Genomic DNA, 12,610 nt, shown 5'->3' with positions numbered 1-12,610 from the left:
GCCAGATTTTACAACAATCATTTACTTTTGAAGTAAATTCTTAACTCTTCGGTTTCCTACTGTGTGGTTTGTGGCTAATCCCAGCCTCATGGTTTTCCTCCAGCCTTTCCACCTTCAGCCCTTCCTACTGCTCAGTGTGTCTTTGAGCACAGATGCAAAAACTCATTCTCCTTTAGAAAACTTCCCTTTTCTATGTTTCTACTTCACATACACAATGTTTTGTAAATGGCTTATTCTGTGTAAATATCAGTCAATCTAACTGAACTGAATCAAGCTACCTGGTATCTGTCGTAATCACTGGGAAGTTTACAATGGGAGTTGCATAAAAACTTAAATCATCCACCCCAATCTACTCACTATACCATGAATTTACAAGTCTGAATTTTTTGAAATACTTGATACCTAACAACGCCTCTTGAATTACTATTGCAGAACCCGATATCCACCAAACCCCCAGGGTTCACGCCCTTCGCAAAGCAGATTTTTTGCCCTCTATAAAGGCTGTGAAATGGCCTATTGCAGGAGTTGCACCCACAACCACTGCAGCCCCCCAGATGTCATCTGCATGCCCAGCGTGGACCCTTGAGGCAATGCCAGGTGACAAAAGAAGGAGGCCAAACTGAAAAGGTGCCCTAATTCTCCCAGGTTCTGGTGACCCATCTTTTTCTTGTAAAAGTGAATGTTACACACGTCTCCTCCCTTGCAGTTGGTGGAACAAAACCCGGGCTTCCCAGCTCTGCACCCCAAGTGAAGCAGGCAGTCGTAGGTTTTAGTGGCCAGGCGGATGAGGCACAGAGAAGGAATCCCTCTGAGATATATTGAGTTCCAGAGGAAGCAGTGAGATAAGAAGAAACCCAGGCACTGTGCTAGAACCTGAAATAATTATTTTCAGTTTTGTTTCACAACCAAAACAAAACACTTTCTAATCATGCTCTTTTGCCATTTTATTTCACAAAATCATGGAGCTCTTCGGTTATTAGCTCCCGTTATCAGCTTCCAGTGACTAAATGCCGAAAGCTTGCCTGAGGATACATTGCCCTCAGCAGCTTTGTCTGCATTGTCTTTGCTGTCCTTACGACAGGGATGCGAGGCAGGCACCACTCTCCACGTGCAGCAGATGAAGACTCCAAGGCTCTGTCTTTGATTCGAACCCAGGTTGTAAAACTCGTGCTACAAACTGGGTTCCTCTCACTGTACAACCTCTTCATGCTGATGACTTCTGCAAAACATCTCCATCATCATCCCATGTTTTCTCTAAAATCCAGTCCACATACTCAGCAACTTTGGTGTAGACACCTGGCTGCTCCCTGCGGGCACAGCCTTCACCCCAGCTGGTGATGCCCACCAAATTCCAGATTCCGTTGTGCTTACAAACTAAGGGGCCACCTGAATCTCCCTGTGTCACAGTGGAAAGATAAAATGACAGAAAGTTATGGCANAGGGGCCACCTGAATCTCCCTGTGTCACAGTGGAAAGATAAAATGACAGAAAGTTATGGCACATGTGATTCAAATAAGTGACTGCCTTCAATTTTCCATAGTCACTCTACATACCATACACACGCATGCGCGCACACACACACACACACACACACACTCACACACAAAATTTCAGGTTACTCATGTGCTTCATTAGAAGGGGCCACCTGAATCTCCCTGTGTCACAGTGGAAAGATAAAATGACAGAAAGTTATGGCATATGTGATTCAAATAAGTGACTGCCTTCAATTTTCCATAGTCACTCTACATACCATACACACACACGTGCGCACACACATACACACTCAAACACAAAATTTCAGGTTACTCATGTGCTTCATTAGTGGATATAGTAAAAATGACTTAACTCAATAGTAAATCCAACAAAGAAATTTTGACATCGTCATCCCAATGTCAAAGAAATCTAATGCTCTTATACGATTATTGTAAGTAAACTGTCCTCCCTTAAATAAATACAGCATACACGTGCACAGTTGGAACATGCATATTGTACATAATATATAAGATATATATATTCAATTTGTTAAAAGTTACTTATAAAATTAACAGATCATTTGTCTCTGAATTTTTTTAAAAACTACAATGAAATATAGTATTGGAAAATATATTTTGAAATGAATTTTTTACATAGCCTCTCGTGTGTTTTTCATAATCTAATGCATTACCTTACAAGCATCTGTTCCCCCTTCTTTATAGCCAGCACAGACCATCTGCTCGGTTATTTCATAATCTCTATATCTTTTCTGGCATTCTTCATTAGTTACCAAAGGAATATTTGCCTTTTGTAGAGTATTTTGGATTTCACCTGTGAAGTAACCAACATATAACTTCAGAGGGAGGAAATACAATAAATATGGAAATAAGACTAAAGTTTTAAATATGGAAGTAAGACTAAAGTTTTAAATATGGAAATAAGACTAAAGTGAATTAGAATGGTGGGTGAACTTTCCATAAGGGTCGTATCTTTGGATAAAAAAATAGACAATAAAGATTGAGAAAGTGGAGTTACCCACATACACAAGAATATAACTTCAGAGGGAGGAAATACAATAAATATGGAAATAAGACTAAAGTTTTAAATATGGAAATAAGACTAAAGTGAATTAGAATGGTGGGTGAACTTTCCATTAGGGTCGTATCTTTGGATAAAAAAATAGACAATAAAGATTGAGAAAGTGGAGTTACCCACATACACACGAATACACACACACACACACACACACACACACACACAGAGTGTCTGTATTGGCCTCTTGTCTCTTATGCAGTGTTGGGACAACTCCAGCACCCTAGACTGACTGGAAACTTGGCTACCATATTTTCTGCCATTCTCTCATCTCAATAGAAGTCCCTCAGAAATCCCTTCTCATATTTATTGCCTACAATCCAAAAGCTTGAAAATTTTTATCTTCTGTTCTTTTGTTTTACACATTCAAAATTATAATTTAAAAATATACCATTTTTGAAAAAGGCTCAAACCTCTGACAACAAAGAGGTATTTTGTTTTTTGAGTAAATGCAAGTGAGCATTTTCCACAAAGAACAACTTATTTACAGATCATTTAAATTCCATCTGAGTCCAGGTTCCCCTTGGATAGATGTTGGGAGCTTTCTTTGCTTAGTTTAGGTTATTTTCATGTTTTCCTGTCTCAAGTTACTAGTATAAAAATTGAAATTTTGAATTAGTTGAATATAGGACTGAATCAGGAAAGATAGAGAGAGCTTGGCAAGCTATCTCCTTTTGTAGAGAATGACAGAAATATTACTCTATATAGTGTCTATCAGGAACATAATTTTAGGAAAAAAAAAATGATCTGTTTTCCTGAAAAGTTCAAAGTTAACTGAAACACTTCAAATATCCATAATCAGGGATTGTTAATGTAGCGTTCTTAATGCACATGATCCATAAACTTGGATAGGAAAAAATATATATACATCTTTATCTGCACTAACCTCCAAATGAAGCCTAATACTCCTTTCATTTATGAATGTGTCAACAAACACAGTAGTATTAGTTGTACCTATGACTTTGCCTCTAGTAGAGATCACAGCTATTTTCATATCGCATTGCAGTTGTGGCACATAACTGAAAATATCATTTATCTTCACCGTTATTTCAAAATTATGTAAGGTATTAGAACAACTTGCTATGTAATATATTAATAAAGGAGCACATATATTACTATATCAGTTTTTAAAAAGTATTTTGATTATAGTATTGCAATTTAATTGGTTTCGTAGGTTTTGTAACCTATGAATTTGATTTATGTATTTAAAAGCGTTATTAGAAAAATGGTTCATAGGCTTCATTGGATTGCAGGAAGAGTGCATGAAAAACGAAGATTAAGAATTGGCCATAAGGAGAGATGGCATGCTGGACTACACTCCTGGCAATTAATATTAAAGGAGAACATGGCCTTGGGAGATGAGAATGCTATTAATACTGAGGACCAGATGGGCTTGAATGGGCTTGTTAGCTCTGTGTGGCCCCAATCATTTATATAAAGTCAAGCAAATGATTTTTATTATAAAGTAAGATGCTTAAGGTTATTGTATACATTTTTTCAGGCCCAAGCAAAAATAAATCTTCTCAAGAATCACTGAATAAATAGTTGAGAATAGATTGGAAAGATAATAAGTTAAAATATGATTTTAGACAGAAGCTAATCAAACTGATTTACTTCATGCATTTTAACATAAAAGACTTGCTGTAGAAACATTTAAAATGTCAGGCTCTACCTTTTTCCTTTGTGTAGCCCCATCCAGTTATCCAACAGTTTGTATAAGCTGTATTTGTATCATATTTGGAAGGTAGGCATATAGGTTTTTGAAACTCTGTAAGGTAATTTTTAAATTAGAGTTTGGTTAAATAAAGTTATGGATATTGACTTTAAGAAAACATCCTTTTGTTTTTCTGTATTCTCTTTCGACAGAGTAGCACCAAGAATAACGCTTTTGCTTTCTGCTCAACTTCTAAGGTCAATGATTCAAGAAAATTTCTCACTGCCAGAGTCATTTTCACATGGCACTTTTGGCATTAAAATTTCCTGAATTAAATAAAAAACTCAGAACCCAAATTCACTGTCAAAAGCATTTAGTTCTTGTGTCTTGTTCAGTGTATGCTATCCTTAATAGTCATAGCAAAGTGTCTATGCTGGTCCAGGTGTTATTTTAAGTGCTTAACTTATTAATTTAATTATTATAACAAACCGATGAGGAAATTATCCCCATTTTACAGATGAGAAAATTAGAGGTGCAGAGAGGTAAAGCAATTTGCCCGAAGTCACATAATTCTTAATGGATGCAGCAGGCATCCAGGTCCTGTGGGTCATTGTACCTCCAAAGTCAACACCTCCAAACATGATTCTCCAGCCTTCCCAGAGTTTCTTTCTGCAGTCTCTTCTCTATGCAAGTTATATCAGAAAATTAGTATCTGGTCCCACTTGTCCTCATATATTCCTAGTATCCCTAAGTCCAAAGCCATGGTAAGTCTGCTAGTCTTGCCAAAGGAAATCCAGTACCTCCCAGATGGCACAGACAGTTCCAATGCCTATTTTTTCAATAACGTATATGCAGTTGTATTCCTTCCTGAAGGAATTAATTAAAATTTCTTATCCTTTAAGTAGATTTTATGTCAAGTCACAGGGTCTTCACTTCTCTTGCAGCCCTCACCTTTCCCTCAATGCCACCAACTGGAAGATAAAGACAGTCTCTCCAGATCTGCCCTCTCATTCAAACTGATTTGAAAATTTAAGCCAAAACAGTTCAGCTGCCCATCTTCTCCTTAACTATGCTACATACCGGTATAATTCAAAGGAGACTGAAGTTTTATTAAGGCAATATCATGACCACCTTCTGAGATTTTATATTTTTGATGAATAATAATCTCTTCGACTTGTGAGAAAGGTGTTTCTTTTGTAATCTCGGACAGCTCTACAATGCCACCATAAATGCGCCAAATGTCCGGTAAGGAAAGCCTAGGAGACAAAAATAAATACCTATTTGAAGCTGGAAAGACTGGTCTTTAATATTGTTTCTTCTTCCTTTCTCTTCCCTTTTTAAAAAAGAACTGGGAAGGAAATATTACATATGACATGTTTTTTCCTGCCTAATTCCTCCTCCTGGCAATTTGCTATCACCCACAGCAGTGATACTAAATATCCGAAGATTTAGATTAAAACACCAAAAGATGACTAATGCGATTATATCAAGATTACTGCAAGTAAAAATACAAGAATGTTGCTGTCCCATTCAGAGAGAAACTGGTAGGGAGAGACTAACCATTTATTATGGGAAATCAAGCTTAGTTCACCCAACCTGAAAGCAACTGCTTTCATTAAATTTAGAACTATCAAGAAGTCAGACTGATCTTACATAAGTTCCTCTAATAGGGAAAATTAGGGGGACTTCAGTGTTTATAAAATATATCTGCATTTTCCAAAGTATGAAAACTTAAATGATGAATATATACAAAGTAAATTCAAAATTATGACCTGAAGCAAAGTCTTATTTTGTGCAAAGATCTGGAAATTTTTATCATCATCAAGTGAGTGGTGGAAGACATGCTCACAAAAAATTTTAGCAGAAATAATGGAGATAGCAGGTGTGAAGAGGCTTTCTTTCTTTCTTTCAATGAAAACAGTGTTCCCGTGTCTACTATCTCTTATAAACTCACAATATGGAGCCTTCAAGGATGAAAATTCTTGGCCCCAAATTGGAGTGCATTTAGTAAAAAGAGGACCTAATATTTCTCATCTGGAGGCCTTTTCTTCCAAGCCAACCACCTTCCTTCAGCAGGGCCATGTGCTGCAGAGCCACTAATTGAAGGGCGCAGCTGCTAGGTGACAATTTGGAGGAGCCTGGCTCTGCCCAGCTCTGCCACTGACAGCTGGATTTTGGCGGCCCTATACTCAATCTTGCTAGGCAGCAACCTGGACCCTGCCCTTTGAGGCGGGAGAAGGGGTGAATTTTACTAAAACAACCATTCTTTGATTTGTGTTTATTTTAGAGAGTGATACAGTGTCTTTTAGTATCTCTTTTGCTTATTCATAAGCTTTGTCCATTTTTACCTTTCTTATTGAATGCGGTAACCATAGCTCACATTTTTAAGAGTAATTTTTATATTCCAGGGACAGTGCTGATCATTTTAGGTGTGTCACTTAATCCTTCCAATAACCTTACAAATTAGGTACTATTATTATTCATATTTTAAATGAAATAAAACTCAGAGAGATTTACAAATTGCCCAAGGTCATACCTCTAATAAATGCCAGAGCTGTGACTTAGCCCTGTTCTAACTACAAGGTCTAACTGTTTTAAAACTTAAAACCCTGCCATATGTACTACTGGCCCAATAAAATAGAAATATTATATCAAATTATATACATTAAAATATATAGAATAATAAACAATCATATTTGTATTTCATTATTGCTTAGTAACATTTGTGAATCAAACAGTAGAAAGTAAAATTTCTATGGGCCTGAAAAAATAAATTTTTTTTTTGACTGGTAAGGGGATTGCAACCCTCGGCACGGTGTAGTCTGCACCACGCTTAGCCAGTGAGCACACCGGCCATCCCTATATAGGATCCGAACCCGCAGCCTCAGTGCTACCAGTGCCGCACTCTCCCGAGTGAGCCACAGGGCCGGTTGTGAAAAAATAAATTTTTAAAAAATGCATTTAGGGAGTGGTGGGAGGAGCAGGCAGCAGATGGGGCATTTTCTTAGTTTCTCTTTAGGCGGGAGTGACATTCACTCAGGGGCATCAGTCCTGTATACAGGCCACACTCTGTTCTCATGGGTCACATTGGTCAGGGCTCAGATCCTACTAGTTGTTAAATATTATGAATACCATCCCTGCTTTAAAATGTCTTTTATTGAAAAAGAATAACTCTCCATCAATAAAGTCACTTGATGATGAAGAAACTGATTATAGATTCTTTGAAACAAAAAGATGAGATAAGACTCTGTATAAGACACACCCAAAACTTACCCATCAAAGCAATGAGCAGCTGTCAGGACCCACTGGCGTCCAATGATTGACCCTCCGCACAGGTGTCTGTGAGTTGACACCTTCACCTGCAGGCTAACCTGCCAGGGCCACTCTCCCCAAGTAGAGTTCATTCCTCCAACAATGCGTGCATTTCCTTTTGCTGTGCAAACTAAAAAGAGAGTTTTGAAGCTAATGGTTGGGATCAGAAGTGAATCAGGCTCCCCTTCAGCCAAGGAAAACAAAATACGTAATTACGTTTTATAAATGAATACAGAAATCCCTCTAGAGTTCCATGAACAAATGAGGTTTACTCACCAGAGCCATCCCCAGTTTTACACAGTCTCAGAGAATAGCCAGAGCTCTTTTGTGCCCCATACGTAATTGTAGTTGGAGAACCATCCAAAGATAATTTTAAGGAACACTTACACCTGGATAAGATGAACAGCATAAAGATTAAACCTTCACAGAGGACAAAAGTACAGGAAATTATCTTTCTGGCTGTTTTTGAAAAATAAAAATTTCCTTACTTCTCTCCCTTACAGTCTTCTGGGAGTACAGAATAAGAAAAAAACTGACAGCGAATTATCTTTGTACAAGTCTCTTGGCAAACATTCACTCCTTCAACAAAGGTCACATTCAATTCTTCTCCTCCAAAGTCAACTCCGGGGTAAATTTTGGAATGGCAAGGTTCTGTGCCAATTATAAACATAAAAAGATATAAAATGAGAAAATCGATAAACCACATTTACACAAGTTTCTGGTATCTCGAGGATTGTTTCATCACTATTACTTGTTAGAAAAATCATAAAATTTGTTACATTTAGGTAATACTATTGAATCACATTACCAGGCAAAGTTCTTTTGCAGGTTAAAAGGCTATATCCAGACATGGCGTTTTCTTGAGGAGTAGGGGAACTCGGTGTCCCACTTTCAGAAGTCTTAAGGAAACAAACATTTCTATTTAAAAAAGCAAGAGAGAAAAAGAAAACTGCATTAAAGGCATTAGGCAAACACAAAAGCAGCTCACATTTAAAAAAAAAAGCAACCTTGCAAATTTTATTCTTCTCAGAAGCTCTTTTCAAAGCAAGTCAGACGACAGGACTCCACAAATTACAGAGATTAAATGTAAATCAAGCCACATGTCTCTGTAGAAAACTAATAGGCACAGATAACCTGACAAAAGGACAATGGTAAAGTTCCACCTTCTAACTGGAGGGAAAGAGACCGAAAAAACCCAGTAATCATCAAAGGACAAATGTGGGGGATTTATGCTGCCAGGGCTATTCTATAACTATACCCTTCTCTTGACCCCATGCTGTATGTAAAGAAAAAGGTGTGTTATCTGAGGGTGAAGAGGTCAGACCAGAACCCTGATTAGGATACTCAGGGCTCTAGTTTCTAAAACAAAGAGGAGTTAGAACCAACAAGCTGCAAGGATATAGGAGGACTGCCCGCCAGTGGATTTTACTCCAAGCTCATGCAAAATACTCAGATCAGTATGAAAGGCATCAGATCCTCTTTTTCCCAGGGCTGTTATTTCATTGACTCAATGGAATGTTTCAAGTAAGAGAAGGTAGATAGGAAAGTCTGCTAATCCCGTAACTAATTGCACCTGCAGAAAGTACCTGCTTAAACTGCAGATCCAGTGTTTTGAGGGAAGTAAACAAAAGTCTTTTTTTTTTTTTTTTTTAACTCAAGCTGAAAGAAAAGCAGTGAAAGAACAGCGGCAAAGGCGACACCTTCATACTCACAAAGGCGACACCTTCATACTCACCTTTGCGACTCTTTGTGCCACGCATCCGTGTAGAACGTGAAGAAGAGGCAGGTGGGGTGATAGGTGCAAATGGTGCGACATACAAAAGCGTCTGGAGCGGTAACCCTGGCAACATCCACACCCGAGAATGCAAGATGTTGGAAAATGTTCATGTGGCAGCCTGTGAACTCACAGGGAGAAGACGTTCTTCAATAAAGGACATGATAACACATTTGCTTGTACTTCGCCATCATAACTAAGGAAATTATGACTATTTATTATTCACAGCATTAAACATCCTAAGTGGAAAAAAAAAATGTCTGTTAACATATCTCTGAACTTGTTGTTTGCCATTTGGGAGAGGGCAAAATTGGTCTAACTCTGATAAGAGACAAATTCCTATGTCAATAGGAATAGAAATAAAATAGCTCAATCTGTGCTCTTAAGTTTGTCTTTCACCAATGTAAAAGGTTTAAGTTACTTAGCACGTGTTCATATTTTCTGTATATTATCCTGAGCCTGAATTCCAGGCCCTAAAAACATAAGGTTTTATGTTATATTTTCCTATTATAAAAAATATTTTAATAAAAAGATTAATAAAAATACCAGGCAGCTAACAAAAATATTATGTGCCCATTAAAATTGGAAAAGGAGGAAACCCACTTTTACTACCTTTATTTAATTTAATTCCTTAATTCTATTCTTATTTATGTTCATATTATTTATTGAGTTTATTCAATTTGATAACATAAATTCCACTAAAACTATAGAAACTTTAAAAATAGTGATAGCAATTATGGGGAGGATAAAAACAGTCATAATTTAAATGAACACAGTAGGATCAAGTGAGAGGACCTCCCATTATATCTTCGTATGGGCCATCTAGGAAATTAAACCTCAACTAACTAAATTAAAAAATAAATAAATAAACTCTTGAAGTCGGAAGATAATTTATGGGTCATCTATGCCAGCCTGCAATGGCATCCTCACAAGGACATCCCTGATGGGTTGTTTTACAACTTTTACTTAGAGTGATAAGGAGCTCACTAGTTCATGACAAGGCTCATTTCTTTTTTGGACCACTCCAGATGTTGGGATTCTTTCCCTCATTTTCTTCTAGTATTTACCTAGGTCTACCCTATGGAACCATACTGATTAGTCTAATATTTTTTCCAATAGCAGCCATTCCCCTCCCCCCAAATTAAGACAGTTATTCTGATTCTTTTCATGTTAAATATCTTTAATTTCTTCCTTTAATTATATTTCATTTTCTGTTATTTGTAGATATTTTACCATCTCCGTTGCCCTCTTTTGAAGTGCTCCAGCTTTTCATTGCTCCACACAAAGTGTGGATACAAAACTGAGCACAATATTTCAGTCATGATCTGACCTGTGCAGATGACAAAAGAACAGATGTCTCCTTGTTCTGAAGACCATTTTCTTTTGTAAAACTACTTTATTTGTTTTTGTTTTGTTTATCTAAAGCACTACAGGATGTTAACAGGAATGGCAGAGTAAAGACCCCCCCAAAATCGTCTTCACCACAAAAGTAATGAGAGTGTTGGCAAAATTATCAAAACCTTCAAAAATCAATTAGCCTTTGGTTAATTTCAGAACTCTGGAAATTAACTAAAGACTTATAATAATCCAGGGGGCATTTATTTAAGAAAAAATGGCTAAATATCAGTAAGAACAGTGAGCTTTGTGGGCTTTTAACTTGCCCTATGCAAATCCCCTTCTGCTCAGCTCCAAGGAAACCTGAAAACAGCCCCACATTTATGGTGAAAACCAGCAGCCTAGCAGCCACTGGAGAAATAGGGTTGGAGCTACTCCAAATCCCCATTCCTAGGTAATTATCTGGAAGTTGCCTGGAAAATCCCCTGCACACACGTGGTTTGAATTTATTTGAACTGGCTCAGAGCTTGTCCAGTGCTATCAGTCTTTCCCTAGGCAGCATTTTTCCAAAAAAAAAAAAATTACTGGAGAAATAGGGTTGGAGCTACTCCAAATCCCCATTCCTAGGTAATTATCTGGAAGTTGTCTGGAAAATCCCCTGCACACACGTGGTTTGAATTTATTTGAACTGGCTCAGAGCTTGTCCAGTGCTATCAGTCTTTCCCTTGGCAGCATTTTTCCAAAAATAAAAAATAAAAAAAGTGGCAATTATATCAAACTGCAGATGCCTAAGGCAGCAATAACAGCTGTGCCAAACAACATGCCAATAAAAAAAATCGTAAAAGAAAAACTTGTGGAAAGACATGTATGGGGTGTGTGTAAAAATCTCTGACATATTCCTGGGAATCTAGAAGGCCACATGCATGTATAGAGCTCTGCACATGTTTATAAAGACCTGAAAAAATCCTAAACTGTCTCTGCTGCCTGACCTTGAGCTCTGTGAGCTTAGTACCAACAGAAAGTGAAGGCCAGGGCAAAGTTTTAAAATGCCTACCTGGGCATTGGAGACATGCCACAACTCACAAAGAGCCCTTATCAGGAAACTTGGAAGCCTGGGATAATTATTAGCTCTGGGCATTTAAGAAAATCCCTGTCCAATCATTAGTTATCTACTAAGGAAACCAAGAAGTGACCTCAGTGGCCATATAGAACAGAGAACACATACTTTGCAGGATTAGTTCAGGAAAGTCACCAAACAAACAGCAATAACAACAAAAAATCAGTAATAAATTCTGAAAGAGTGGATTTGATATCTAGAAGTTGCTCCATGTTATAGTTTAAAAGGTCTAATTGTTTACAAGAAGATTATCATACATGAAAAGAAACAAGAAAGTATGGCCCATACACAGACAAAAAAAGTGATCAGTATAAACTGCTGCCATGGAAACACAAACTTTGGATTTACTACACAAATATTTTAAGTAAGCTATTTTAAATGTGTTCAAGGAACTAAAGGAAACTAAAGAACTAAAGAACTGAAGAAAAATATGAGAACAATGTCTTGCAAAGAGAGAATATCATAAAGAGATAGATTTTTTTAAAAACTCAACAAATAGAAATTCTGGAGTTGAAAAGTACAACAACTGAAATTGAAAATTCACTAGAGAGGCTCAACAGCAAATGTAAGCTGGCAGAAATAAGAACTATCAAATTTGAAGACAGGTCAATTGAGATTATCCAGTCTGCAGAACAGAAACAAAAAAGATGTTTTAAAAAATTGAACAGAGCCTCAGAGACACAAAGTTTACCAACATATACATAATGGAAGGTGCAGAGGAGAAACAAGAGAGAAAGAGGCAGAAAGAATAATTGAAGAGATAATGGCTGAAAACTCCCTAAATTTAGTGAAAAACATTAATTTACCCATCCAAGAAGCTCAGCAAACTCCAGTAGGATAAACTCAAAGAAAG

At 37.3% G+C, this 12,610-nt stretch overlaps 1 protein-coding gene across 1 annotated transcript; it reads right to left on the bottom strand.

Annotated features, from left to right (window-relative positions):
* Nucleotides 1-1,103: 1,103 nt before the first annotated feature.
* On the bottom strand, nucleotides 1,104-9,426 carry KLKB1 (kallikrein B, plasma (Fletcher factor) 1; the record flags this gene model as incomplete). Its single annotated transcript, XM_008563277.1, has 9 exons — nucleotides 1,104-1,396; nucleotides 2,165-2,304; nucleotides 4,238-4,333; nucleotides 5,300-5,475; nucleotides 7,493-7,661; nucleotides 7,808-7,920; nucleotides 8,020-8,182; nucleotides 8,340-8,449; nucleotides 9,267-9,426. Coding segments are annotated over 9 exons (1,319 nt in total), but the record flags the coding sequence as incomplete, so codon positions are not given.
* Between the last annotated feature and the right edge of the window lie 3,184 nt (nucleotides 9,427-12,610).

This window comes from Galeopterus variegatus, unplaced genomic scaffold (genome assembly GCF_000696425.1).
Source record: "Galeopterus variegatus unplaced genomic scaffold, G_variegatus-3.0.2 Scaffold13073, whole genome shotgun sequence".
NCBI lineage: Eukaryota > Metazoa > Chordata > Mammalia > Dermoptera > Cynocephalidae > Galeopterus > Galeopterus variegatus.
The sequence above is the reverse complement of the archived record's forward strand: the minus strand, read 5'-3'. Positions and strand labels throughout refer to the sequence as shown.